The sequence below is a fragment of the Spea bombifrons genome, chromosome 2 (assembly GCF_027358695.1).
Source record: "Spea bombifrons isolate aSpeBom1 chromosome 2, aSpeBom1.2.pri, whole genome shotgun sequence".
Classification (NCBI taxonomy): domain Eukaryota; kingdom Metazoa; phylum Chordata; class Amphibia; order Anura; family Pelobatidae; genus Spea; species Spea bombifrons.
In genome coordinates, this window is record NC_071088.1 from 35,764,483 (window position 1) to 35,791,254 (window position 26,772).

Genomic DNA, 26,772 nt, shown 5'->3' on the forward strand with positions numbered 1-26,772 from the left:
AGTAATGTCCTCAATAAATGTTGCTATCTTTATTCAAAACCTTGGTTGTTATATATCAAATCTAATTATTTTTGGAAAACTATATATTTTTCCACTATTAAATGCTGTGATGTGTATAGTTTTGTAGTTTAGCACCTAAGAAAAGTGGATGATTTAAGTTTGTTCCAATTAAACTTCCTTTCTTTTCAGGTTGCCATTGTATGCAGTCATGTGATGACATTCCCTGATTTAACACCAAACTAAGCAGATTCTCTATGGCAGTGCTAATGGTGTTCTGTTTATCTAATCAAGTAATTTCTTCCATAGACTTTTCATGAGGCTGACAGGCCCCTGGACAATGAAGACAACAGCATTCTATTTGTTACCACACAGCAATATGATAAGGATTGTCTTTGTGTATAATATAGTGCTAAAATAACAGAGCTACAACACATACATACGACTCATATTCAGCTGTATTATGTGAAAACTAAAAGAATGAAGAGCTAAGTTGACCTCCTCCATGATGCAGAGCCCTTTATGTAGACACAGAGCCTTCTACCAGGATCCAGCTTGTACCAGTCCTCCTCTTGTTCTGATGAGGGATTCGGACGAATGGCCGAAAGAATAAATTCTCCATTAAGGTGGAAGGAGGACACAACCTTAGGACTGAACTGAGGGATCAGTCATAACATCACTCTATCTGGACGGATAACAGTAAAAAAAATCCTCCCATAAAAAGGCCTTCTGGCCGAGGTTAAGGCAATCAGTAATGCCAGCTTTTGAGATAGGGTAGACATAGGGATAGACTCAATAGGTTTAAAAGGGAAGTTAGAGCCTGGAAAACAAGAGGCAGGTCCCAAGGGGGAGAAAAAAGCTGGATTGTAGATTCCATGTGAGCCATGATTCTTTGGCCCCTCTGACAGTTGAAAGGGCAGAGATAGTTGAAACTTGCACTTGCACATCGTGTATAGACTCAGGCCTTTGTTAAACCCAATTTGCAGGAAGTCAGAAGTCGCCAAAGTAGAGGATATGAAGGAGAGAATTGAGTTTCTTGGGCCCAAGAGGCAAAAACTCACCAGATCTGGTAGTAAGCGGTAGAGGTAGACTTCTTCCTCGTTGGAAGGCCTATCTAGGGGAGACCCCATCTGTCGACCAACCTCTGAAATATGTAAGTGGAGAGGTGCTACGCCTTCTGATCCAACTTGCTTCTTAGGAAGTTTGCCACCAAATTGTCTGGGCCTGGTATGTAAATTGCCATCATATTCTGTGCGTAGTGTTGCCTTCACATCATGATAAGACAAATCTCTCTTAGGAGACAAAGGCTCTTTGTTCCACCCCGCTGATTTATGTAGGAGACTGCAGTCTTGTTGTCTATCCTTAACTTGATCCATTTGCCTCGAAGCCAAGGAGTAACAGGTTGAAGAGCCATGAGGACTCCTCTCAATACCAAAATGTTGGAAGGAATGAACGACAGTCTGGAGTGCCAGGGACCCTAAAATTAATGATCCCGGTAGAATACTGAAGAGGACGAAAATGCCACTGTGCCCACCTTACAAGGCCCAGTGCAAAATGCCACTGTGTCCACCTTACATGGAGCAAAGGGTGCCTTGGAGACTCATCATTTCCCTCTCTGTAAAGGAACGAAGAGACAAGACCTGACCTCTCTTGGCGTTCTATGAAGAGAGACAGTTTTGCCACTGGAGTTGAAGAGGGCACCTGGTAGCAGAGATGTATTTTCAATTCCGAGCCTTACTTATCTGTCTAAGCACCACACCCAGGGCCTTTTCAAAATTTGAAGTTGATTACGGCCCTCATATTTCTGACTACTTGGACAACATCCTGATGGCAGACAAGTCTTGAGAGGTCTTCAGGCTCCATACGATACAAGCCTTCTGTCTTCTGCAGGAGTCTTGTTGAATCATAAATGATCTAAAAAGTCAGTTGGTCCTTTCTCAGCAAATAATTTTCTTAGGTGCCCTTTTAGACTCCAAAAGCAAGGCCATCTCATTCTGACCTGAACTCCTTGCCAGGCCTGTATTGTCTGGAGTCACAAAAAGGGCCCGGGTTCCTAAAGGTTCTTCAGTCTGACCCTGAACCCTGGAAAGAACACCTTCTGCTGTGCAGGGAAAGCTTCTTTCCTTCAAGCGCTCTCAATTATTTTGTCCAGGTCCTTGCCAAATAACATATGCCTCTGAAAGGGGAGGGAGCTAAGGCTGGTCTTACAGTGGAGATCTGCAACCCATGACCTCAACAAGAGAGCTTTCTCTTAGCAGCCACTGAGAAGGCCATAGAGCAAGCCAAAATACAGACAAAGTCAATAGAGGCCTTAGAACGAAACTCTGTAGCAATGCTCAGGTCAACATATCTTCTAGAGGCATGGCGGAGGTCCCTGCGGCTTCCTTGAGACACTTCACAAAAGCAGTTCCCCTGGATGGCATTGTTATCAAAAGTTTGACATCTGGGAGTCTTGCGCCTTTTGTGTGGCTTTGAATTCTTCTCTGGTTCCTGTGGGCTAATAACTTGAAAATGAACCACAAAAACCAAAGGTTGGCAGAAAGACAAAGAAAGGAAAAATAAACAACTAACCAGCAGCAAAGGACAGAATGGAAGCAGCAGAAAAGATTGGGACAGAAAACAGTCCAGCAGAAAAAAACTGAGATATTGTTGAACACATATCGGGGTGTTGTTTTGAAGCGACATATGCCAGGAGCTGTAAATATATACCTGAAGTACAATTTGTGTGAAAAAAACCCAACAAAATAAATTACTACCACAAACTGACAAAGGCTGATAGTAGAATTAGTGAATGGAAAGTGTTAAAATATCACCATTTGAAATACTGTGTGTCTGAAAAACATATGGTTTGATGTGGTGAATTGACCAGCTTCAAAGATCTCCCAGACAGGACATGGGGACAGGATTACTAGACTCAGACTTGGCAAAACGCTACAAGAAAAACATAAAAACATTGGGTATTTCTAAACTCAGGACAAATATTAGAATCTATTTAGCAGTTTTTTATTTGCTTTTGTACATAAGAAAACTTTTTTTTAAATAAGTGATAAAAAGTGCTTTCTTTACAAATTTTCACCAGTGTTTTTTTATAGGAAATTAGATGATATGATAAAACAAATGGTATCTAAAGAAATCCCTTCTTGTTTTGAAAAAAAAACAATATACCGTACTTGCCGGCGTATAACACGCACCGGCGTATAACACGCACCGGCGTATAACACGCACCGGCGTATAACACGCACCCTCCCCAGGACCGGAAGTGAGGGAGACGTCGCTGCAAATCGTGCAGCTCTAGGATTTATCGGTGTATAACACGCAGGTAGGGTTTCAGCTTGGTATTTAGGTTTAAAAAGTGCGTGTTATATGCCGATAAATACGGTATAACTTGTGTGTGTACATTAAACGAAAGAAAGGAAAATTACAGCTAAACATGAGCGCTGCAAATTGTTTTAAAATATCCTGGTCTTTAAGGGGTTAAAATGAACAATTCAACATTAAATACCCTCCCCTAAAGTAACTAATATAGCAATCTATTGAGAAACCGTATTCCAAGTAATATTGAATTTCAAGCAGGGTGACCTCCATAATGGTAGATATAGCTAAAAGACATTCCAATAATGTATGTTATTGAATGAACCAGATAACAGGCAAGGCATTCAGGCAGTAGGCTTTTACATATACATATATAAATTACAAGAACTCATTTGTTAAGGGTTAGTCATTTTGTTTACACTGTGTTGATATAATCATGGTTCCTTAATATTCTTTCAACAGCCCTGACTAACCACTATGATGTACTGCCAACATAAAGGCACACCAGCTGTTATCACAGAACCCGTGTTGAAGAACACAGTGTTCACTGTGTCCGTTAATGGTGCTATATGACACTAAAACTGAAATTGCTAATTATTACAAATACGCCAGGAAAATATAAGATATTTTTGCCCCTGCGCTGCTGTTTCTGAGGTTAGAAGCAGCAGGATGACTACATTAGCAGTTTTTGTTTTTAACTACTGTTACCATGCAGTCTGTAGATGAGTATCTGAGTAACTGATTCCCTTTACATGAAAGAAAGACTGATGTGATCATCCAAAGAGGCAGACATTTGCATACTTTCAGCCGCCATTTGCACTTTAATGCATATGACAGCTGAGAGGTCCCTTTAAATTCAGTGTCCCTTTTGCAAATGCCTATTTGGGATGCTACAGAATACAACCCTTTTACATTTGCCCCCTTTTCCCCACCCCAACAATTTTCTGTAATCTACTTTCTGCCAGCTAGCTCTAGAGCAGGGGTCTAACTAGTGCACATTCACAGAAAGTTCTCACTGATCTCAATGGGCGTGCTTTCTCACCACTGATTGGCTGCATCTGCATTTCTACCTCAGGTAAGTACTTTTTTTCTTGTTTTAAAGAATACATATTAACCCGTTCACACCCCTGTAGTGTTAATTTGGACATCTTTGAAGCTGGACAATTCAATTTATCCATCAAAACATAGATTTTTGAAAACTAGACACCCAAAGGTATTTAAAATGCTGGTATTGTAACCCTTTACATGCACTAATTTTACCACCAGTCTTCGTCAAACTTTGAGGTAGTAATTTTTCAGTTTTTTTCCCTACACACATTGCAATTCCGGCATAAATTTACAGCTCCTGCTACATGTCACTGCCAAACACCAATATGTGTTTAGCAACATCTCCTGAGTACAGTGATACCACCCATGCATAGGCTTGTAGTGTCATTTGGGGTAAAAGGCCATATTTGGGAGGAGCACATTTTTTGATTTCTGACATCTGGTCAGTATGTGCCGATGTCCTATTTGGGAAATTTTGAACACAGCCCGTTTAATTTACCAGATCTAATCATATATTTTTGAAATCTTGAGAACCCATGGGTATTTCAAATGCCAGGATTTTTGTGAAGATATAGAACTAATTTTAGGACTAGCTTGTAAATATATAATTTTTTTTGTTTACATTTTGTTGGAACTGGATAGTCCCCTTGATGGTGACAACACTGGAGAATTATTTTTATATGCTACCAATTTTTATTTTTTACTTGCATGGTCGAATGCAATACCTCTATTCAACCTGCAGGGGGAGAGTTCTCAGGAAGTACAATGTCACGGTGGGTCCTAAGGTGGTTTTTTTTTTATCACTTGAAATGTATTGAATTTTGCAAAATAAAAAGAAAATATACAGAAACCAGAAAAGAAAACAACATATAAGGGACAAGTCACTTCGGTTTTCGTTTTTTATGTATTGCTTCCTAACTTCTTTTAAAGCAGGCCCCAGGAAATTGCACATGTTGATGCTTCGGGGAGCGATCAGACGGGGGCCCTGCTGCAGTTTTCTGTGTTTCTGAAGACCCCAACATCATTGCTTTCTAAACCTATTTAACTGCATGATGTGGCAATTGTCGTTGACGGTATGCATTTCTATGAAACAAATAACAAAAGGAATACATATTATAGGGAGCCCTGTGATGTTAATGTGACATTGACATCCATAAGACGTAAGGGATCTCTATCCTAACAGTGCAAAAAAAACTATTTTTCTCCCAAGTTTCAAGTGCCGCAATGTCCTTTGTCCTAGAGCTACAAGTACAAATATATAAATAGAACCTTACTACCTCTCAATCCCCTTAAGCCAGTAGTATTAAAAATAATACAACATGGGGTGATATGTAAAAGATGGATGTTTCTCTCTGTAATTGAGGGGTCAAAGTACTCACAGAGTACTTTAATTATTCCTAAGCGGTGCTGTCACGGACAGTAAACCATCCCTTTAATTGTGACAGTAACACTTTATTTTGCACTTGTTTGGAAGAATAAAAAAGCCAAATTATAACCTTTACAATTACTACCTGAAATGTCCTAAGTGTGCTACTTTATATAACATTTATGAGCAACACCACACATTTTGACCTTACTCAACTAATAGGAGGAGCAGGCATAAGGAAGAGGAGGGAATAAGGAAGGAATGGCAAACCGTTATGTAAAACTGGTAATTTTTAATAGAAATATCTGGATTTGAGTAACAACTTAAATACTGGAATGGATAAACCTTTTTTCTCCTCAAAAATACTGTAACAAAGAAGAAAACTTTAAAACCGTAAAATCAGATATCAATGAACAAACCATCTCACACACATCCAAGTACTAAACAGTTTTATGCAAAAATGCAGTTTTGGTCTTTAGAGTGATTCAAGTTTTGCATAGTTTGAAAGGTGGTTATGATATCTATAAGGAAAGCAAATCTCAAACCAAATACTTTTAATGTACTTTCAAGTGATTTAATAGTAAGACGTCATGAGTTTAATGCCACAGAGGGCAAGAAACGATCTGCTATATGAGTCTGGGCTAAGACTGACGCCTTACTGGTCACCTTTTTGACCTATGAAGTAGCATCTCACTGCAAATACTGAAAATCAAGAAACAAGAAGTTGTGTCGTGTCATAGGGCAATCAATTCCCCATGGCATCGATTGCAGCAATTGAAGGTTATATTTTCATATCTGGTATAAGGATGAAATCGGCCAATATTTTTCGTTGCAACTAAGATGGATGAGGATGTGGAGTCAGGAAAGGGAACATCTGATGAACTCTCAGTACAGGCTGTCGGATCCAATACCCTCAGCACCTACAAGAAACGAAAACAGGTAGTTAAATGTGCAGATGTATCATCTCCTGATCAAGAAGGGGATGCAAGGTTTGTCAGGAAACAGCTGCTATTAACAAGAACACTGGCCTACAGCAGATTTTGCTCTGTGTATGTGTAAACTATATAATGTAAATGTTAACTATAAAATTAGTCTATGGGGGGGTTCATTTTGTTTAAAGGTGCATAAAATAGAGATTATGACAGCACCCCTTACGTGATTCATAACCCCACTGGGATCGGAAGGTTTAAAGGTCTCCCCCGAGTGAATTTCTGCTCTTAAGATAATGCATTTATCATCTTGCAGGAGGAACTTAGATTTTTTTTTCTTCAAACAGAATGATCCTGGCATCTCTTTGACTTCAAATTATATCTAAACGTGTCCAGCCATATTGTTCCTTAAATGTTCCATGGTACCGAGTCTTTCGGAGGGGCTGCAGCTTCCAACAGAGCCTTCTATGCTTCTGATGCTAGCATTGTTTTAAATAATGCAGGCGATACAACAAACTGCTAAGAAGATGGAGAAACTTGTTGTCAACCTCTACTCTTGCTGAGTCATTTGTCATTATACACGACGGGGGGGGGGTCGATAGGGCACACAGTGTAATATGGAATAACCCCTAATTATGGATATGCAGTCAGATGGCATTTAGAAATGATGTTTTAAAAAAAGCAATTTGGAGAAATAAACACACATTTACTAGAAACTTGCACTTTCCCAGAAGGTGAAAATACGGCTTTTACCGCAATTAAAAACCCAGCAGCATACATTATCTGCTTAAAGAAATGGCAACGACCTGCCTCTGGAGGCTATGTTAGGAGAACTGATGTAATAACAAAAGACATCTTGCATTTAAGCAAAGACAACAATCAAACTCGAAAAAAACAAACATTTTTCAAACATTATTCACCATTTCTGCCATTTTCTCAGCAGGCGTGCTGCAAAACTCGATTGCCGCTGATGTCTGCTTTGGACTTGGGCAGCCAATATTTCCTATAAGATGAGACTTGACCGCCGTTGCTACCCGGAGGTTAGCCGCTACCAGCTCTGCTGTAGTGTGAGGCTTAGGCCCAGGGAAGTAGGTCGGTTGTCTCCCCCACTGCAGAGAAACCAGAAGCTCTTCTAACAACCTACGGAGTGACAATATCATAATAAGAAAATGTTTTACACAGAGCCTTACACAGCAATCACAAGTTGATCTGAGATTCTCTAAGATGGTAAAGTAGACCTCTGTTAAGCAACAGGACAGGACAATGGCTTAAAACTGAACCTAGTCCCATACGAATGAGCCCAGAATGTGAAAATATAAATGAATCAAAAATATTGAACCTCAAAGGCTTCATGAAAATCAGGCACTTATATCCACCCCCCACCCCCACAAGTACATGTTGGAAACATATAGATGTCTGCATGTATTGCAGAAAACAAATACCCAGTTCTCAATTATTTGTTTTTACATCCGGTTTTTATGATGGGATATAAGAAGTACTCCCTCACATATATTCACTAAACTAGATGTTTGCGTATTTCAACTCACAGATAACTTATTACACAGATATATGCCTGGAAAGTTTTACTTTTACAAATATAGAAGTCCCAAAACATACTTTTGCGTGTCACACATTCCTTGGCGAAATTGCTCTCTCTCACTTAATAGATCCTGAAGGGCACTTTGGGCATCCCTGTTTTGCCGCTGCAAATTTGTCCTTAAATTGGTTAATTCGTCAGCCATCACTCTGCAAATGGAAAAGAACCGCAGCATGTTCAGCATACCTCTGGATTTCACAATATTTTAAAATCTTTTCACCGTTAGATACTTCAACTAGAAACAGAACGACAACTATATAAACACAGTTGACAAGTTCAAAAGAACTAGTATATTCTCCTTGTTCTACATTTTTGCCCACTCTTACTATGCCCACTGTTACAATGAAGGGCCCGAGTAGAAGGTAGAGGTCCAGAAAGCTATTATATTATCGACTCACATGCAACTTGAAAGTTCAACAAAAGACCAAGGCTCTTGTTCGAGTGGATTATATATAGAAAATAAGCTCAATGTCAGTTTGAGTATGACATCATATTACCTCCTCATAAGCAAAATAACCACAATAACGTAAATATATATGCCTGCTGTCTGCAACGGGCAATAAAGGACTGCTGTAGCTCTTTATCAGCAGTGTAGTGAATACGTATTAAAATATCCCAACAGCATTCCCAATACTTTTCTGTCATTGTACAAGGCTTTGTATTTATTCTTGCAGGTTATCATGGTAATTATTGTCACAGGGATTTGCAGTGTGATTACTAGGTTTAATTTATATCTCTCTCTAAATTGCCGCAGGACAACAGTCGCTTGGGAGACACCCCTGAAGCGGTTGGTTTTATGCGAAGGAAAAAGCTCTCCTTTGTTACCCTATAAAGCACATTCATGCAGACAGAACGCATGTAACACAACAAACAATGAACAAAGGGAAAAACACGCCCAAGTAAATTGTGTTTGATTTTAAGAACACTTATTATTTTGCTTACCTGCTTGCCAAAAACTTACTGCGCCATACATCACACTGTATAGACATCCGCTCCAGTTGCTCAGATAGCTGGGTGGTATTCCTCGCCAGGGCTTCGTTCTCCAAAATAAGTTGGTTCTTCTCTCGGGCTACACGCTCAAAGTGGTACTGCAAATCATCTCCTACGGATGCCACAAGTAACTTCTTAAGCTCGCGGTTAACCTTAAAGGGAATATTTCAAAATATGAAGCTAAAAAAACAAACAAGTAACAAAAAAACCAATAATCGGCTATTAGCTGTACTGGAATATAAAGTACAAGCAAAAAAGATCAAAAAAGTCGGCGGGGGGAGTAGTATTATTTATTGGTGGTGTTGAAATCTGGTTCAATATAGGGAAAAAGGCATCACTTATCTCTTTTTTTTTTTTTTTATTACCCAAACTTGAGTGTCTGGAAATGCTTTAGGGTAAAACAGACGAAAAGATTAAGTCCGCAGTCATTAGAGGAAGAGCCGGCAGGAAAGATTTGGCTTCAACTCCCCCATTTCATTATGAAGGGCCAAACACTAGTAGGTTCCAATAGTACTAAGGACAAAGTGCCGGGTATAAAGCATGAATGATTGAGGAAACCCAATTCTCACCAATGTATCTACATTCTACACATTATACAGGACCACTATAGAGCTTCCTTTCATTATATATAGTGAAGCCAGAGTTAAACTACAACACACCTGCAAACCTTCCTTGACTCTGGTTACTGGTGCAAGGAGGTAAAAATGCTGCATAATACAGTAGGAACTGGGAATCTGTATTGAAGTGTTGCACCGTCTGACGTCGCTACTGTTATTATAGCTCTACTTACCTGCTTACTAACTGGTACCAAACTTTGACATGTAAATGCTGGATAGAAACACGGCAATTGGCAAAACATGGTTAAATCACAACTTACACAATCCAAAGTTTGGCTGCAAATCACGGGAGTCTCATTTCATCAACATTTTCGAAAAACCCTATTTATCTGTCTCAGATGCATTCTATGAAATCTGCATTCTGCCCCGTGCGTGGGAAAAATAAGAGCTAGACTTAAATTCCCACAGGTTGTCCTTAAGACAGGTTTTATGATGCACTGTGGAGAGAATGTTCTAGTTACAAGTCCCAGCACGTCTTCAAATGCTAACACCAGTCACGCTTCACCACCACAATGATGGTTTTGACCCCAAATACAACATTTTCCATGTGTGGCTAAGTAATATTATGGTTAATAATGTATGTTAGAAGCGTATAGCGGGAATGTCAAGGCAGCCTTCAATAAGCCTGAATGTCTCATCCCCATATAATCAAAACAAATGACCCAGGGTCTGAATTAACCCCTTCGAGTCCAGCATTTGGGTATTGTGTCTTTGCTTGAAGACCGCGTACCCATTTAAATTTCCTAGTTCTGTGCATGTGATTCACTTCAGAATCGATCACGGTCACCCAGCGGTCAGTAGCAGCCATCCCCTCGCGATCCCAGCGTTCAGAGCGACACTGGATCGCTCATCATCAATGACGGACCTGGTATGTCCCGGTCTGCTGATGACACGTGACCAGGAAGTACCAGGTACGTCCCGGTCTTAAAGGGGTTAACAGTGTGCTAACAACCCTAAAAATGTTATTAATCCTCAGCCTTCAAAGAATTTGTCTATCCTTTGCCTTTTTCGAGTTGGCCGATATCATAGTCCAAAAAAATCCTACATATTATATAAATGTTATCCCCAATCAGATCTCTTGTGGTCATATTTAATACATATATATATAATGCTAAAGGATTGGTTGGAACAGATAAAAGAAAAACTTTTTTTTTTTTTTTTTAATTTCCCATTTAAGGGGAAAAAAATGTTTTTTCCTTATAGGTGACGGCACCTACCTCAGTTTGCACTTTTAGCTGGTTAGAAAGGCCCTCCTTATCTTGTAATAACCTCCTCTCGGAATTCTTCATTTTTTCAATAGTGCTTTTTAATTCAGAGATATGTTTCCAAGGATCAATGATACCATCTGCTCCTTCTGACTTGCAATGTCCGTTTGCCTCCAGGTGTTTTGAATGTTTAGGTAGGACTGTATGTGTTATGGCAGATTTGGGCACCTGAATTCTGAAAGCTTCAATTTCGACTGCTTTGTCGCTCTGGATTTTTCCAAGCTGGAGGACACCGGGACTTAGCGATGGAGTCGGCATAGTTTTTCTTTTCGGGCTTTGCCTTGCCTTGGCATGAGGGGCCTGTACCTCTGAGGATTTTAAAGGCTCCTCTGTTTCCATCCCATCGCCAGTACCGCGTATAGGTGGGGAAGCTGCCACTGCTCAACAAAACAAAAATCACAATGGATACATTTGTTAAAGCAAACATGTATTTCACATTTGAATTAAAATATTTTATTATGTTTTTTTAATTTTTTTTTTATATTTCCTTTTGGTATTTAAAGACGTAATTCCATACTGTGAGCTTAAGTTTACAGTTAAACAGGTAAATAATTCATACATTTGGCATGTAAGAAACAAACTGAACAAGGAATAATTCCTACTCTCTAGTAAGGGAAGCACACCCTTTAAAGCATGTGCATTCAGATTACAGGGTTATGCTAAAATGATCAACATGCATGCAAAGAGATCAGCGCAGACTCAGTAAATACTATTTAAAATCACCTACCTGGAGCATAAATATTGGGCAGTCACACTATACGGCCATATACTGTGTAACCTAGTGGCGGGCTAAGCAATACATGGCCCTATAGTGTGACTATATGCAGTTGGATGCATTTAAACAGCATCTGCTGGGTGTTTGATGATCTCTTCCTTAGCCCTCCTCAATATTTGCCTGAATTTCTCTAAAACAGGGATGAGCGAGGCAACTGTTACTATGCGTGACTGATTTGTAACCCCTTAACGGACAATGATGTGCCAGGCATGTCATGTCGCTCAATGCCTCAAAATCGAGCAACGCCGACTGAGTTTAGGATGCAATCGTTTAATGAATATGGCAAATGTGATCGCTCCTATCTTTTTTTTTTTTTTATATATTTTAAAATATGACACTTGTAACTTAACACAAAAAAATAAGCATGCTGGGCATTTCTAAACAAATATAGGAATCTATTTAGTAGATTTTGTCTTCAGAGTAAAAGATTTTTCAATTATTTATTTTTACCACATTGTATTTTTTTTTTTTTTAAGAGTAAATTGGATATGATCAAAATTGTACGTAAAGAAATCCCTTCTTGTCCTGAAAAAATGATATATAATTTGTGAGGGTACAGTAAATGAGACAAATTGCAGCTAAACACGAGTGTCTTTAAGGGGTTAAAAGAATTGTGCATTGCTGACTTTTTAAAAGTGGCCAACATTAAGTGCCTTGATTACGCACTTTACATGTGTTTTATTGATCCATAATAGGAATCACACAAAGGTTAGGCCAGAAAGCCAGCAAGCTAATGTGTAAATATATGATGTGTCTGACAGATTTACCATAAGAAAGATTTACAGAGGCAGTGGGTAAATTAGTGGAACAGCCTCCCAGCGGAAGTGGTAGAGGTTAATACAATAAGGGACCTCAAACACGCATAGGGCATGCATATGGCTATCCTGAATCTAACAAGAAACCAAGGACTGATTAACATTCGAGTATTTACATCAGGAAAAATGGGCAGACTAGTTGGGCAAAATGGTCCTCATGTGCTGTCAAACTCTATGTTTCTATTCCAAAGAATAAAGCTCAATGTATCACTAATGATTATTTACAAAGCTTGCATAATTTAATACCAAATGTTTCCTTATAAAAGCTAACATTTGAGATATATTGAAGGAAAATGAATAAAAATATGCAAAATGGAAAAGTGAAGATGTGCACTAATAACATACTTACTTTTAACAGTCCCTGTGATGGTCGCCATTCTATTGTATTGGTTCAGAGGACCGCAAACTGCAAAAAACAGCACTAGTTTCAATAATTTTTTAAACACATTTTAGGTATTGCAATATAAATATTGGCGGACGATTTGTTAGTTATGAGGATCCCATGCTAGCAAATAGTTTAGTAATTCTGAAGTGATAATATGGTCTGGCTTAATATAGGCTTAACTATGCCTAACAAAAGTAAACAGGCTCTTGTGGTTCCCCAAGAGTTTCCTTATTTTGAGACATTTGTAAAGTTAACACTAGGCAATAATCCTGCACACTATCCTCCATCTCATATATCGAAAACAAAGCGTTTGGATTATACTTCAAAATGAACGTCTATGCAGGAATTCTTTGCTATTTCTTTTTAAACGGATTTAAAGCATGAAATGTACTATGATTATGTTGTATTCAATACAAACCTTATACTTATGCCATGGTAGACGTCATCTTGATTGTAATACTTTTTGTGGAAACCTCGCTTGTTCTGTCAGCCTTTGTAAAGCTGAAGGAGGAGAAGAGAGAGAATTCAGAATAGCTGTCACATTACAGCACAGAGCTCATGCTTCCTGAGTTAAAGCTGCCCTTAACTTTTAAATGCAATATCAGTGGCGTGACTGGGTCTCCACGAAGTGAGAGGGGGAGTAGTGTCAGTGTGTATATATATATATATATATATATATATATATATATATATATATATATATATATATACTGTAGTGTCAGTCAGTGTGTATGTGTATACATGTATAGTGCTGGAGTCAGTGTGTATGTGTATAAATGTATAGTGCTGGAGTCAGTGTGTATACTGTAGTGTCAGTCAGTGTGTATGTGTATACATGTATAGTGCTGGAGTCAGTATGTGTGTATGTATACTGTAGTGTCAGAGTCAGTGTGTATGTGTGTATAAATGTATAGTGCTGGAGTGTGTGTGTGTGTATACTGTAGTGTCAGAGTCAGTGTGTGTGTAAATGTTTAGTGCTGGAGTCAGTGTGTGTGTATACTGTAGTGTCAGAGCCAGTGTGCAAATGTTTAGTGCTGGAGTCAGTGTGTGTGTGTACTGTAGTGTCAGTGTGTGTGTATACTGTAGTGTCAGTCAGTGTGTATGTGTGTAAATGTATAGTGCTGGAGTCAGTGTGTGTGTATACTGTAGTGTCAGTCAGTGTGTATGTGTATACATGTATAGTGCTGGAGTCAGTATGTGTGTATGCATACTGTAGTGTCAGAGTCCGCGTGTATGTGTGTATAAATGTATAGTGCTGGAGTCCGTGTGTATGTGTGTGTATACTGTAGTGTCAGAGTCAGTGTATGTGTAAATGTTTAGTGCTGGAGTCAGTGTGTGTATACTGTAGTGTCAGAATCAGTGTGTAAATGTTTAGTGCTGCAGTCAGTGTGTGTGTGTGTATACTGTAGTGTCAGTGTGTGTGTATACTGTAGTGTCAGTCAGTGTGTGTGTGTGTGTGTAAATGTATAGTGCTGGAGTCAGTGTGTTTGTATACTGTAGTGTCAGTGTGTGTATACTGTAGTGTCAGTCAGTGTGTATGTGTGTAAATGTATAGTGCTGGAGTCAGTGTGTGTGTATACTGTAGTGTCAGAGTGTATATGTGTATAAATGTATAGTGCTGGAGTCAGTGTGTATGTGTGTAGAAATGTATAATGCTGGAGTCAGTGTGTATGTGTATAAATGTATAGTGCTAGAGTCAGTGTGTATGTGTATAAATGTATAGTGCTGGAGTCAGTGTGTATGTGTGTAAATGTATAGTGCTGGAGCCAGTATGTGTATACTGTAGTGTCAGAGTCAGTGTGTATGTTTATAAATGTATAGTGCTGGAGTCAGTGTGTATGTGTATAAATGTATAGTGCTGGAGTCAGTGTGTATGTGTGTAAATGTATAGTGCTGGAGCCAGGGTGTGTGTGTATAAATGTATAGTGCTGGAGTCATTGTGTGTGTATATAAATGTATAGTGCTGAAATCAGTGTGTGTGTGTATACTGTCCCTTACAGTATCTCCAAAACATTAACATAGATTGCAAACCAAAAAACGGCAAAATTAAAGGCAAATAGTGATTGTAAGTAGTATGAAAAGGTCAATGCCCCCTGAAACCTTTTATGGTTTTACTCTGTGATTGACCAGAGAGGAAGACTAGTATGATGTCATGGTAGAGATATGAAACCAGGGCTCATGGCGTGTGTTCATATCACACAAACAACATTTCAAATAAGATATACACAAAAGTTATTTGTTCACAAAAGATACCTTCCAGCCCAGGGTGGAAGCCATATCTATATAATAAACGAGAGAGAAGGGGAACCACAATACAGTAGGGTAATACTGTACAGCAGATGTTACAAACACAACAACACCATTGTTTACACACGTCTGGCTGTAGTGCATATTCCGCTAGCAAATAAACAACTTTATAACACTTACTTTCGTAAATATTCGAGACGCCCGATAGTTTCCGCTTTGTGAACAAGACACGTCTGCCGAGGGGGGGTTTACGTGCGTCACTTCCGGGAACACTTGCCGGATTAGGTGAACCGCGTAATTACTTCCGGTGCGTCGGTGTTACCAGGGAAACGCAGGGCCGCTGCTGTTGCAGTTTGATGCTGGGTTGTTGACAACATAACGCTGAACCGAGCAACTGACTCAAAATGGTGAGTTTAATGCAGAAGACAAGGTTTTAATATACGTGTAGATCGTATATATTCAGGGGTCGGTTTAATTTAGAGTGCAAATGATGGTAGGGCTTAAAAATCAAATTCAGTCATTTGCCTGCTCCCTTTGCTAGATTGCTGCACGTCATCTATCCCAAAGTGAAATAACATAATTCATGTAGAATCATATAATCTCCATAGAAACTCGGATATTTACCTATGGCTATGTAGCCGTGTGATGATCAGGTTCTATGGTATAAACATATTTATCTGCTTATTCTAAATATGTACAATGGGGTCACCTGTAGCGTTCCAAGATCACAAAACCAGCATTCGAGTTTTGGTTGGATCAAGCGTACTAACATACAGGGGTCGCTCTGCTCCCCAGTTGCCTCAGGGACAGGTCTATTAATTAGGGGTTATGATAAAATTAAAATGCTGATGCCACTGCGTTAACGACACGGTGTGACGAGCCAGGGTACTGCAGAACCTCTTGTCTCGCTAGGGTCTATGTATGCAAAAGGGTCCTTCATATTGCATTCATATTGCTGGTAAAGCTTCTCTGGGCTATGAGATTGTTTTAAAATGTTGCATAAGGTTGTTTTGTATTATATACCAGAGTCAGAGCCGACTTTAGGTGTTCAGGCGCACTGTGCGGACTACTTCTCTGGTGCCCCCCTCGACAAAAAAGAAAGGGAAAAGAATCTTGTAACAAGCAGCTAGTTTTAATTAGAGATTTTTTATGTGCAAGTGCAAACAAGTACAACTGGAAACACTGGTAACAATAATTTACCTTAAATATATTAAATATAGGGAAAAAAATTGGACCCTAGGCAATTGTTTCCTTTGCACTCCCTCCACGCACCCTAGCATGCAATCACTCCCTCTGCTCCCACACCGAAAAAAAATTAAAATTGCCACACTGACTCCAGATTAGGGGAAGACTGCGAGAGTCAGTGCAGTCTTCCCTCCTTCTGACTCTACTGTGACTTTGAAAGGTCCACTCCCCCTTAATCATCCCCAGAGCCCCTTTGTCCCCTCATTCACTAAGCCACACCTCTCTTTTCTCCCTTCCCACACCTTCCTCCCTGTAGTTCAGGTATAGATCCAATAAACATAAAATGTAAACAACACTTGCGTGTATAGCATTGCAGGTATAGTCGAACAGAATAACACACAAACTCAGCAATGAAGGTATAGATCAAATAAATAGGATATACAAACCCAGGTATACATAAATAATGTATGGAAACATAGCATATCAGATATAGATCAACAGAATAACACAAAACCGGCTTTGCAGGTATAGATCAACTGGAAATCACAAATAAACTCAGCATCAAAGGTATAGATAAAAAGAACCCTAAATTACAGACATAGATCACAGGTTGCACACCCCAAAGCCAGCCCTGGTGTCTACATAGAACTTGACCAGCACCCAGATCACACACACAAATTACAGCCCAGCCTGAGCCATCTTTGTCCCCAAACAGCCCAGCATAAGACATCTTTGTCCTCAAGCAGCCAGCCCTGTGCCATCTTTGTCCCATAAACAGCCTGAGTGTGCCATCTTGGTCCCCAAAGCTCAAACACCCTGCTTATGCCATCTTTGCCTTTCCCCAAATCACTTATATATCTATGATACACACAAAACGCTTATACAGTCGCTCACTCATTCACACAAATCATTAGCACATATTCATTAATGCATTCTCACCATTCATCCACACATTAATTCATTCATTCATTCACACAATTTATCCACACATTAACTTCTACTCTCACTCATTCATGCAATTCATCCACACATTAATTCATTCATTATCTCCCACATTCACACAGTTCATACAGACATTAATTCATTTATTATCTCTCGCATATTCCGGCGCTTATCATGAAGCACCGCGACCAAGGCCTCGAGCTCCCACCACCGCAGTCAGGGCAGCGGTAGGGAGCAGAAGAGACAAAGGGGGCCGAGCGGTTGCTAAAAATGTTTCCATTTGTGACCACTCGGCACCCTTTCTCTTCTTCTCTCCCTGCCACCTTGACGTGGCCCTGGCCTTGGTGATGGGACGGCCACATGGCGCCCTGTGCGGCCACACAGCTCGCACACCCCTAGGGCAGGCCCTGACCAACATGCATTTTTTTAAAAGAAAGGTGATCCAATATTTTATTATTTTATTTTAATAGAAAAGTAAAAACTCCTAAGACCCCATGTACCATTCTATCAGAAACACTCTACAGGAGCTCTGAGCCATAACCCTTTTAAGCGATGTACATACAAGAGAAATCTCATTGTTTGAGCCTGAGTCTGAGGGGTTTCGCCCCTTCTCAGGGTGAGGGGGCAGATTTTCAGGGTCACACAGTCTGGAGCTGATCCCTTCCTGTGCTAAACTGCTGTGATCACATAAAACATTGCCAGTTGGTGCTTTTGCTACCAGTATGTTATGGTTGATATCCCTGCTTGAATGCAGGTGACTCTATTAAGTGTATCTTAATGTGTGACGCTGAGAATCTGCCCCTTTCGCCGTTAGATTTGGGCTAAAATTCTGAGATTAAGGGTCAAACCTTAAGAGTTACCAGTTCTCTAACCTCCATTGAGCTCCATAGGCCTGTTAAATAACCTATTGTGCTCCAATAGTCCATTCAATCGCAGCCATCCAGAGACACAAAGCAAGGTTAATGAATAATATGATTACAAATGTAATTGTGCTTTTTATTTGAAGTGAAATGTATCTTCACCTCTGTCACAAACACATTCTTTTGGTAGCAACAATAAAGCACTGTGAGTATAAAAGGACAATAAAAAGACATTGCAGGTAAGCTGCCTATCTTATAGTTACGAGTTTACAACTGAAAGTAAACCCCGAGGCTGGCAGTGTCAGTGCCAAACGAATAAGACAAAATATCTGTTTAAAGGGACAGTCCCATACAGGCCTGCCAACGGAGAATGCATATTAAAGTCGTACCTGGGACCTCTCCATTTTTTGCCTGGACACTGGCTGAAGCTTTGCTTCTTTAGGTCTCCTGGTCACCATGGAGATTCCGGATCATGGGAGTGGTGGGAAGCCATGCCTACTATCCCTCCTATCGCATTTACTTTTTCTGCGTTTGGGGCTAGCCCAAAACGCAATGCCAGTGGGACCGCCCGCCGATTCCAGCAGGCCTGCTCACCCACTACCCGAAGAGATGGGGCTCCGATTATCCAGAGCCTAGATGTTCCCAGTTATGATTAAGGTACTATATAAGGGGGGGAAATCACATACAACCATTAGACAAATAAATTCAGCTACAGAAATGCAACTTCAATGATCTCACTGGCAGAAAAGCAATGAAAGTTCTTTTGATGCATAAACTAATGTTCAAAAGTTTGGGGTCACTTAGCTGTTTTCATGGAAAACAAGGAAATAAGCGACCCCAAATGTATTAAGGGTAGTGTAGGTCTTGTTAGATGCTCTGCAAGGTTTGTTCTTGTGCACTAGTGAGGAAGAGAGGCATTCTACTGATAGCATCACCTCAAGCCAAGTAGCTTGGGGGGTCAGGGGAACAGGGCAAATGCGTAGATGGTTTCTGATGAATCCATGGGGAAAAATATTAAGGTGATAGTTATCATATGCACCATATATGCATATGATGGCTGAAGGGTTGCTTTAAGAAAATGATTAAGCAAACCTTATTCATACCTTTTAAACCTTATTATGGGGTATTAATAAACCCCATTCACTTATCTTCTGCATACCTTCTGTCTATTCTTAGATGCCATCACTTGGGATGGAAAGGTATAATATACCGGTACCCTTCAGCTGTACTTAAGGAATGGGACTGGGGTCAGGATCATCAAACTTCCTTACAGTCCAGCCACTTTACTGTGTATTGAAGCAGAATATCAGGATATGAAGTCATATCATGATACTATGTTTCAATATATTGCCAAATGGCCAAGTGGCAGCTGTGATTGAGCAGAAGCACATAACTCTCCTGGTGATTCCATACCTCCTGTCATCACCCCTACAAGGAAAACTCTCCTCTTATCCATTTGAAATCTTGCAAGGTGTTTTATCCAAACCAATAATGCTGATGGCTCAGTCGCAGTTATGGACATAAAGTCCATAACTGTGGGCAAGTCTAAATAACTCTGCATGTTATGTACAAGTATGTATTATACCTGATATATTATGAAAATAATGATTTTGTGGCATTTCTTTAATTGTGTTTATTCTTATTTTTTATGGTTACACCACCAATTGATGAACAACTATTTCCACATACATTCATATTGGGAAAACAACTCTATATTGAGATCATCCCAGGTTTCCAATTAGACTGTTTTGTGTTGTGTTTTCTCTAAAGTACAGTAAGTGACCTTATGTGATTGCACCGTCACAGTGGAAAATATGATACGCAGCAATGCACTTAAACGAATGCTATTTCCAAAATAGGTTTGCTTATTACAGTAGATACTGCTGGGGAGTCAGGGCAAAAGTATCTCTGAGCCTTGTGCTCATTGCTGCTCATTGCTTCCAGAAATGTACCAAGGTATGTAGGCAACATATACCATCTCAGGCATAGATATCCAGGAGAAAGGGGCAGAACCTTTGGGCATAGATACGACCAACACAACTCAAAATGTGGTGAGGGCCATATTTTTCTAGGACTGCAAGGTGTTTGTTCATCTACTTAAAAGCTTTTTAGCCCCGCTTTCATCAGCGTAGACATTGCATTGGCATCTCTTGTAGCTAGACAGTGGGATCCTGTAAAGATTTACTTTGTTTTAATTTTTCCAATTGTTTTAAAGAGGAAGAGTTTCTCCGTCTTCTCATGCCGATCGCATGACTTGCTAATCAAACAGCGATCAGGAAGCAGGGGTCTGCAGTCCTGCTTTCCTGATCACATTATGTGCGCGATCAGCGATGTTCTGGTGATTTTCTACAGTAAGGTACGCAGTGAGATTATTATTTTCTTCCCTCCCTAGAATGCTGAGTTAAACTCCTTTCTGGAAAGCCACTGATTACAAAAACACAGCAAGATATGTCTCCTCATGGAGCAATCAGGCAGCAAGGGAGGGTTGGGGCTGGTCTCCACACTCATGTGAAGACCGAAGAACCCTCTCCCCTGTCCCTGAAGCTGCCTCTGGCAGCTGGGACACAGACGGTAGACCGGCATCTGGTGGGAGGAGTCTCTTTGATCACTCCTGTAGGCTTCCATGGGCTTGTGGGGGCTCGTTTTTTCTGTTGCTGGTCTGCCTGTGCTTCCAGGCAGACCACCAGCAGCAGAGCCCCGTACAAAAAGGGAATTAATCCCTAAAATGCCACGACTGCTGCACTTTCACTCTCATGGAGCGATCAGGCAGCAGGGGGATGTTGTGTCAAGTCCTCACACTTGTGTCGGGACCCAATCAACACACAATCCCCTGAAGCTGTCTGTGGCAGCTGAAAACACAATTGCTGGTTTTCCTGCAGTCGCGTTTTCAACCTACAGAATCACTCCATGGGAGTGATCACAGGCTCGGGGGCCGGCTCGGAGTGGCTGTGCTGGTCTTCCCAGACACCTGGGCAGACAGCAGCAGCAGCACCCCCGCGATCACCACGATTGTGGCGACGTGGGGGCATTTGTTGGGGGATGTAGCAGGCTGACAAACACCAAGGCGCCAGGGCAAAATTCTCAGTCGCCATGGCGACCTGGCGCCTGGGATTTGTCGAGCCCTGATTTAGTGAACATGTCCATATATCTTCTGAAAACTGTGCAGCTGCACAGGGATACCCACACTGCTGTGCAGCCAGTCTCTGGCAGGGAAGCGTCCCACTGAAACGTGCATGGGTTGTGGTCTCCTTACACCCCAGGGAAATCTTGTGCAGTTGGAACACATGTTCTGCAAAGCAAAATAAATGTGGGGACATCCAAAATGTATACAGGCAGTTCTTATTACAATATTATTATTGTTTTATATAGCTCCGTAATATTCTGCAGTTCTGCACAATTGGTAAACAGGACATAACAAGTAGTGTATAACATAACAATTTGACTTACAGGAATAAGAGGTAAGAAGGTTTCTGCTCAAATGAGTTGGAGTGGACCTTTAAAGGTGCTGCTCCACATTCATGTTTTCCAACTTTCCCAGAGTCTTATATTATTATGTACTACTATGGTATGCACCTTAAATAAACCTATTCCTTTTTAAACAACATATAGTTTTGCTGTATTTTTTAGTTTTCTATCTGGTGTCACAGAAAGGGCATTACTTTTATGGTCTTATAGTTTAAAGGGGCCTCACTCCTATCACACAAAACACCTCACACCTGTCACACATAACTCCCATCACGCCTACAACACAAATCACACATCGCTCCCACCACACCTATCACACACACAATAACTCACTCCATCACATCACTCCCCTCACACAAAACATCCCTCACATGTATCACACATCACTCTTATCGCACCTAACACACCAAGCACATCACTCTCATCACAAATATCACACACATCACTCCCATCACACTTGATTCTAGTCTGTAGAGCTTTGCTGTTTAGCAGGCACGAACATGAAATAGCAGGCAGAAGTGGCTGTAGGAGATCAGACTGCTGTGCTGTAATACACGGTGGAAGGCTTTAGTGCAGGGGTGTCCAACCTGCGGCCCTCCAGCTGCTGCAGGACTACATCTCCCATACTCCTCAGCCAGCCCCTTAGCTGAAAGAGCATTATGGGAAATATAGTCCTGCAGCAATAAAGTGTGAATGACTTCTCTCTTATGGTTTAAGAGGCATTCTAGTTGGAACAGTGGGAGCTTTTACATTATTTGTTTAGTTTTGGTCATTTTTTAAATTTAGTTGGGGTACATTTCATGGGTGATTATTTTGCGTGATGCACGGTTTGTCCTTAGCTATACACTGTTGAGATGATTGTCACCTAAGTATAACTATAACGAGACAGGAGTGATGATCTGGCTCCTGGTATTCGCAGGGTTAAATTAATATTAACTGGCTTAGACTGTCTGTTGCACACCAGGCAAATGCTTCCCACAAACTGTTATTGCTGCTCATGCAGCTGATCCCGTCCTGTAGTTCTGTGTGTATTCAGCAGGTGACTGTCCGCTTGCCACATATCTTCCACTGGATCTCATTATAAGGGCCGTTCCACTTAACTGGCTTACCCTTGGCTTTTATTCTTATTACATGTATACTCTCCTTGTGTGCCTTATCTCTTAACTTTATTCTTCTTTCAATCTAGTGAATGCCATAATATTTTACCTGAAACAGTGACGTATCGGGTAAAATAAAAAAAGTGTAGAGTTCAGAATGGCAATTAGGCATTCCTGAGACATTTTCCGATCGCATGATCAGCTTACTTTCAGTACAAATCGAAGATATCTGCAGTTTTTCTTCTCCCCGAGCTATTTTTAGAAGTGCTGAAGACTGATTGTGACTCATGCATTAAGAGATCATTATGGTTCAAGAATAGAATACTTTTGTAGTAGGAAAAAATATCTAAACGTGATAACTGCTACTCAGGAGGACTAACTGAGAAACAGAGCACAGCAGGTTTTAAGGTGACGGATGGATCCCGGAATCTCAGCCAATTTGTTGTTAGAGTTACCATGTAGTTACCCGTGGTTTTATCTTAAATATGTATGGGACTTTACTATTATAAATAATATTAAAAAGCTTTTAATTAGTGCTGTCACTGGGGAATCTGGTATCTACCTAGTGTATTCTGTGTGGAAAAATACAAATAATCATTGCATAGCTAATGCATGTAGAAAAGCATATATTTGTTTGTTTTATTTATTTACCCGTATTCCTCTTGTGAAGCATTCCAACCACTAGATAATGCTGCTGGTAAATGCTGTGGTAATGGCCTCAGACTGAGAATAGGGGAAATCAAAGATAATACGGCTAACGGTGTTAAGATTGTATATAGAGGATATCCATGTTATGCAAACAAATAAGATATCTTCTGTCAGATTTGTTACTTGAGTGTTGAAGCAATAAATGTAGTGTTTTTGCTGTTACTGTTGATATAATCAACATCCCTCAGGATTGTAAACTTGCGAGCAGGGCTCTCTCCACCTAATGTATCGGTTTGTCTCAGTCTGTCAATTCTCCTCTTGTCATACCCCTTGAGCATATGTATTGTATTAAGCGCTGCGTAAATTGTTGGCGCTATATAAATAAGATAATAATAAGTTGACAGCCTCTGGCCGGGCGACAGAGTTTGTAGTGATTCATTGACCTGTATGAGGAAAGTATTTGGAAATAATGACAAAACGCTGGTAGGTGGCACTGTAGCACTTCCCGGTATAGAGGACCTAAGTACAAAAGAGAAGGTGGGTGTAGCCTTGATAAAAACATAATTTATGTAGTTCTATGCAAAGCATTGTTGTGTAATGGCCTCAGATCTACTTTATACATTGTATTTTGTGAGGATCTAGCATGAGGAAGCACTTCTGGTGCTAAAAACGTTTGAGTTCTGTGACCATGTTTTTAAGCATACAGATGGACCTCCACATACGTGGCTCCTAGAAACGTAGATCTGGACTTGTGTAAAAAAAATTCTACATGTGCGTCTTGTGAAGACCAAAATTAGAAGACTTTGTTACTCATCTGTAATTGTAATATCAATTCTCCAATAGGATGTGAGATGTTGCTGCTGTTATTGAAGGAGACAGGGTACATTGAAGGAATTTTGCATCTTTCCTGTTCCGATGCCCCTCAGTTCTCGAAACCCAGAATGTTTGTGGAACCCTTAGAGTAACAATATTGTAAAAAGTGAAGTCCCACTCCTAATCAAACCTCTAACCACCTCCTAGAATAAAAGTGTCCTCCTTTGGTGTATATAAAAATAGACTTCTAATTTCCCTTTAACATTTGTTTTTCGGCTTTGTATATTCATACATGGGGACTCTTTGGGTTTGCCCTGGAGTCTCCTGGTGGAGCCCTGCTTCCCAGGGGTCTCTGGATCACTTTCTTCTTTCATAAGGCAGAAGAGCTGTGTTTGGCCATGCCCCCTAGATCAAAGTTTAAAACTAAATCAACCCCCCCTGTTTTTGAAACATATTGTGTGACGTTATCTATACTGCTGCACTTAAAAACTGTCTCCAGCCAGCCGTTTATTGTAAGATAGAGTCTGATTTGGTGCCGCTTACATAAACCAAAGGGACAAAGGGCATGAACAAGATACTGTGTTAGAATTTGAAGAGAAGCTCAGATTCTGTTTGCACTGCTAGTCATAGCTTCAGGAGATACAGTAAATGATTTATGAGATTCTTCTCCTTCACACTTCACCTTCACACTTGTTTTACTTACACTTTATTCCATTTCAAAAGGCTCAGAGATGTATGCGCTACACTGGATTTATTTGAGAAAGTCCAGGATGGTATAGGCAAACAGGCAATTAATTTGAAAAGATGGTAGTTCTGTAATATTTTATGTCCATGTGAGATTATCTGAAAATGATCAGTAGATCACCTCAACTTTGGTGAGTCCCTGCACAGATGTCTTAAATTGTAGTGTACTTCATGTGACGGAAACGACCCATACCCTCACTGGGTACATGGGCCAGACGCTGCTTCCTTCTCCCTATAGCCACCGCGAATACAAGACTTTAATCGTCAGGTGGAACTAGCAGGAAACACCGCTCCTCAGGAACGTCCGTGGCACTGTAGCATAGCAATACAGTGCTATACTGTCCTGACAATGACAGCACCAAGACATACCCCAATAACAAGACAGAACTCGTATTGAGGTAAAACAGTAACTGACTTTATTGGGAACAACACAGATATTTATACACACAACATAATTGGATCAGGAGTATAATTCCATCAACTACCCCACAGCTCGGTGCCTCCATACTGTTCAATGGCAAAGTGACCATTTCAGGGTGTTCCCGAGGGAGCGGCGTCAATCCCGGGTAACAATGAAAAGCGCAGGGTTCCAAAAAGCGACTTGATCCAACGCCGTAACCACCAAAGAGCAACGTTACCATGACACTTCATTTACAGAAGAAAATCAGCTTATCATACTAATTCTGCCTATGAGTGCAACCATGAGGCAATTCCTCTCAAGAAAAGCCCCCACCAGCCCCACATGTTCAAAGTGTGCTTTGCATCATGCTTTGGTCAGACCCGGGAAGTTTCTGAGGTATTGGCTTGCACTATTTAGCGGTGCTGGCTGCCATTAGGCAGGAGTAGGCCCGCATATAGTATTGAACTGTATGAAAGTGGGTGTGGCTAAGCGCTGCTCCCCTTCCCTTGAGAAAGAGCCAAATGACCCAGAGACCCAGGAGAATTTCCACACGCGACTTTGTTTACCCCCCTTGTTTCGATCAAGTGTCTGTTGGCTTTGCTCCAGTGTATTGTGGGAACAAGAATTGTGGATAAGCACAAGCTGTTCACACACAAAAAACGTTCCTCCTGTAATGTCATGTAAGATCAGGCACTGGCTTCAAAGTAAAAGCAGAAACCGAATGAAGGATGACATTAACAGGTTTTAAGGGGATGCTGTTTCCATCACCACTTTTAGCTGCCTATAGCTTTCATTTTTGAGTGTGATTGTTTTTGGACATACTTAGCATAAAAATAAGGGATTATTTTACCTCAGTTAAACTAATGATCCATAGCAAAAGGTGTCATCACCCTGTTTCTTTCTCCCAACCTTACAAACACTGCCTGAACCAGCCATCAACAACAAAGGGCAACTCTAACAATAGACAGTAAGTAGACTAACAATGGAGTAGTTTCAGAAGCGTGATAGATACTCTTTGAAGGTCATCCACCATATTTGTCTTGTCATACCTGGAGCTTAAATTGAAGTCTATGAAAGGAAATTTAATTGGATCATGTGACATGGTCTCAATGCCCATGAGAGATAGTGCTGATAGGTACTTGGGAGAGAGAGAGACGACAATGAGGAATATGTGTGGCTGAGAGCGATTGTATATGTTTGCATGTATGGTGTTCGGTCCAGGGCGGGGGGAATCTATCCAAGTGGCTAGTTATACATTAACCAGAGATGGATCTCT

General features: G+C 40.5%; 2 protein-coding genes across 4 annotated transcripts in view; one reads left to right on the plus strand and one right to left on the minus strand.

Annotated features, from left to right (window-relative positions):
• Positions 1 to 5,994: 5,994 nt before the first annotated feature.
• On the minus strand, positions 5,995 to 15,597 carry BLZF1 (basic leucine zipper nuclear factor 1). 2 transcript variants are annotated; one of them, XR_008346429.1, is made up of 9 exons: positions 15,523 to 15,597; positions 13,514 to 13,586; positions 13,060 to 13,116; positions 11,073 to 11,497; positions 9,191 to 9,390; positions 8,269 to 8,397; positions 7,572 to 7,791; positions 6,398 to 6,642; positions 5,995 to 6,284 (listed from the first exon to the last, which is right to left on the minus strand). XR_008346429.1 is itself a non-coding variant. In XM_053457500.1 (8 exons), exons 3-8 carry the CDS (start codon positions 13,085 to 13,087, stop codon positions 6,457 to 6,459), a joined length of 1,188 nt encoding a protein of 395 aa, XP_053313475.1. In that variant the 5' UTR covers positions 13,088 to 13,116; positions 13,514 to 13,586; positions 15,523 to 15,597; the 3' UTR covers positions 5,995 to 6,456. The 2 variants fall into 2 exon arrangements, 1 of the variants encoding a protein (XP_053313475.1); XM_053457500.1 differs by having other exon boundaries at positions 5,995 to 6,642.
• Positions 15,598 to 15,635: 38 nt separating this feature from the next.
• Positions 15,636 to 26,772, plus strand: part of NME7 (NME/NM23 family member 7) — a 90,138-nt gene continuing 79,001 nt past the window's right edge. Inside the window, exon 1 of one of the 2 annotated variants that reach the window (XM_053457501.1) lies at positions 15,636 to 15,749. In XM_053457501.1, coding sequence (XP_053313476.1) covers positions 15,747 to 15,749 — 3 coding nt within the window. In that variant the 5' untranslated portion in view covers positions 15,636 to 15,746. The remainder of the gene's footprint in view (positions 15,750 to 26,772) is intronic. The other variant, XM_053457502.1, reaches the window with a different exon arrangement.

What these genes read in the sequence shown, in the direction of transcription:
- BLZF1 (XM_053457500.1), bottom strand. Translation starts at nt 13,087, where the DNA reads ATGGCGACCATCACAGGGACTGTTAAAA. An exon ending in AGCTAAAAGTGCAAACTGAG is followed by an intron (nt 9,391 to 11,072) that starts GTAGGTGCCGTC and finishes ATTCCCTTTAAG; the next exon opens with GTTAACCGCGAGCTTAAGAA. An exon ending in CTGAGAAAATGGCAGAAATG is followed by an intron (nt 6,643 to 7,571) that starts GTGAATAATGTT and finishes CGTTTCTTGTAG; the next exon opens with GTGCTGAGGGTATTGGATCC.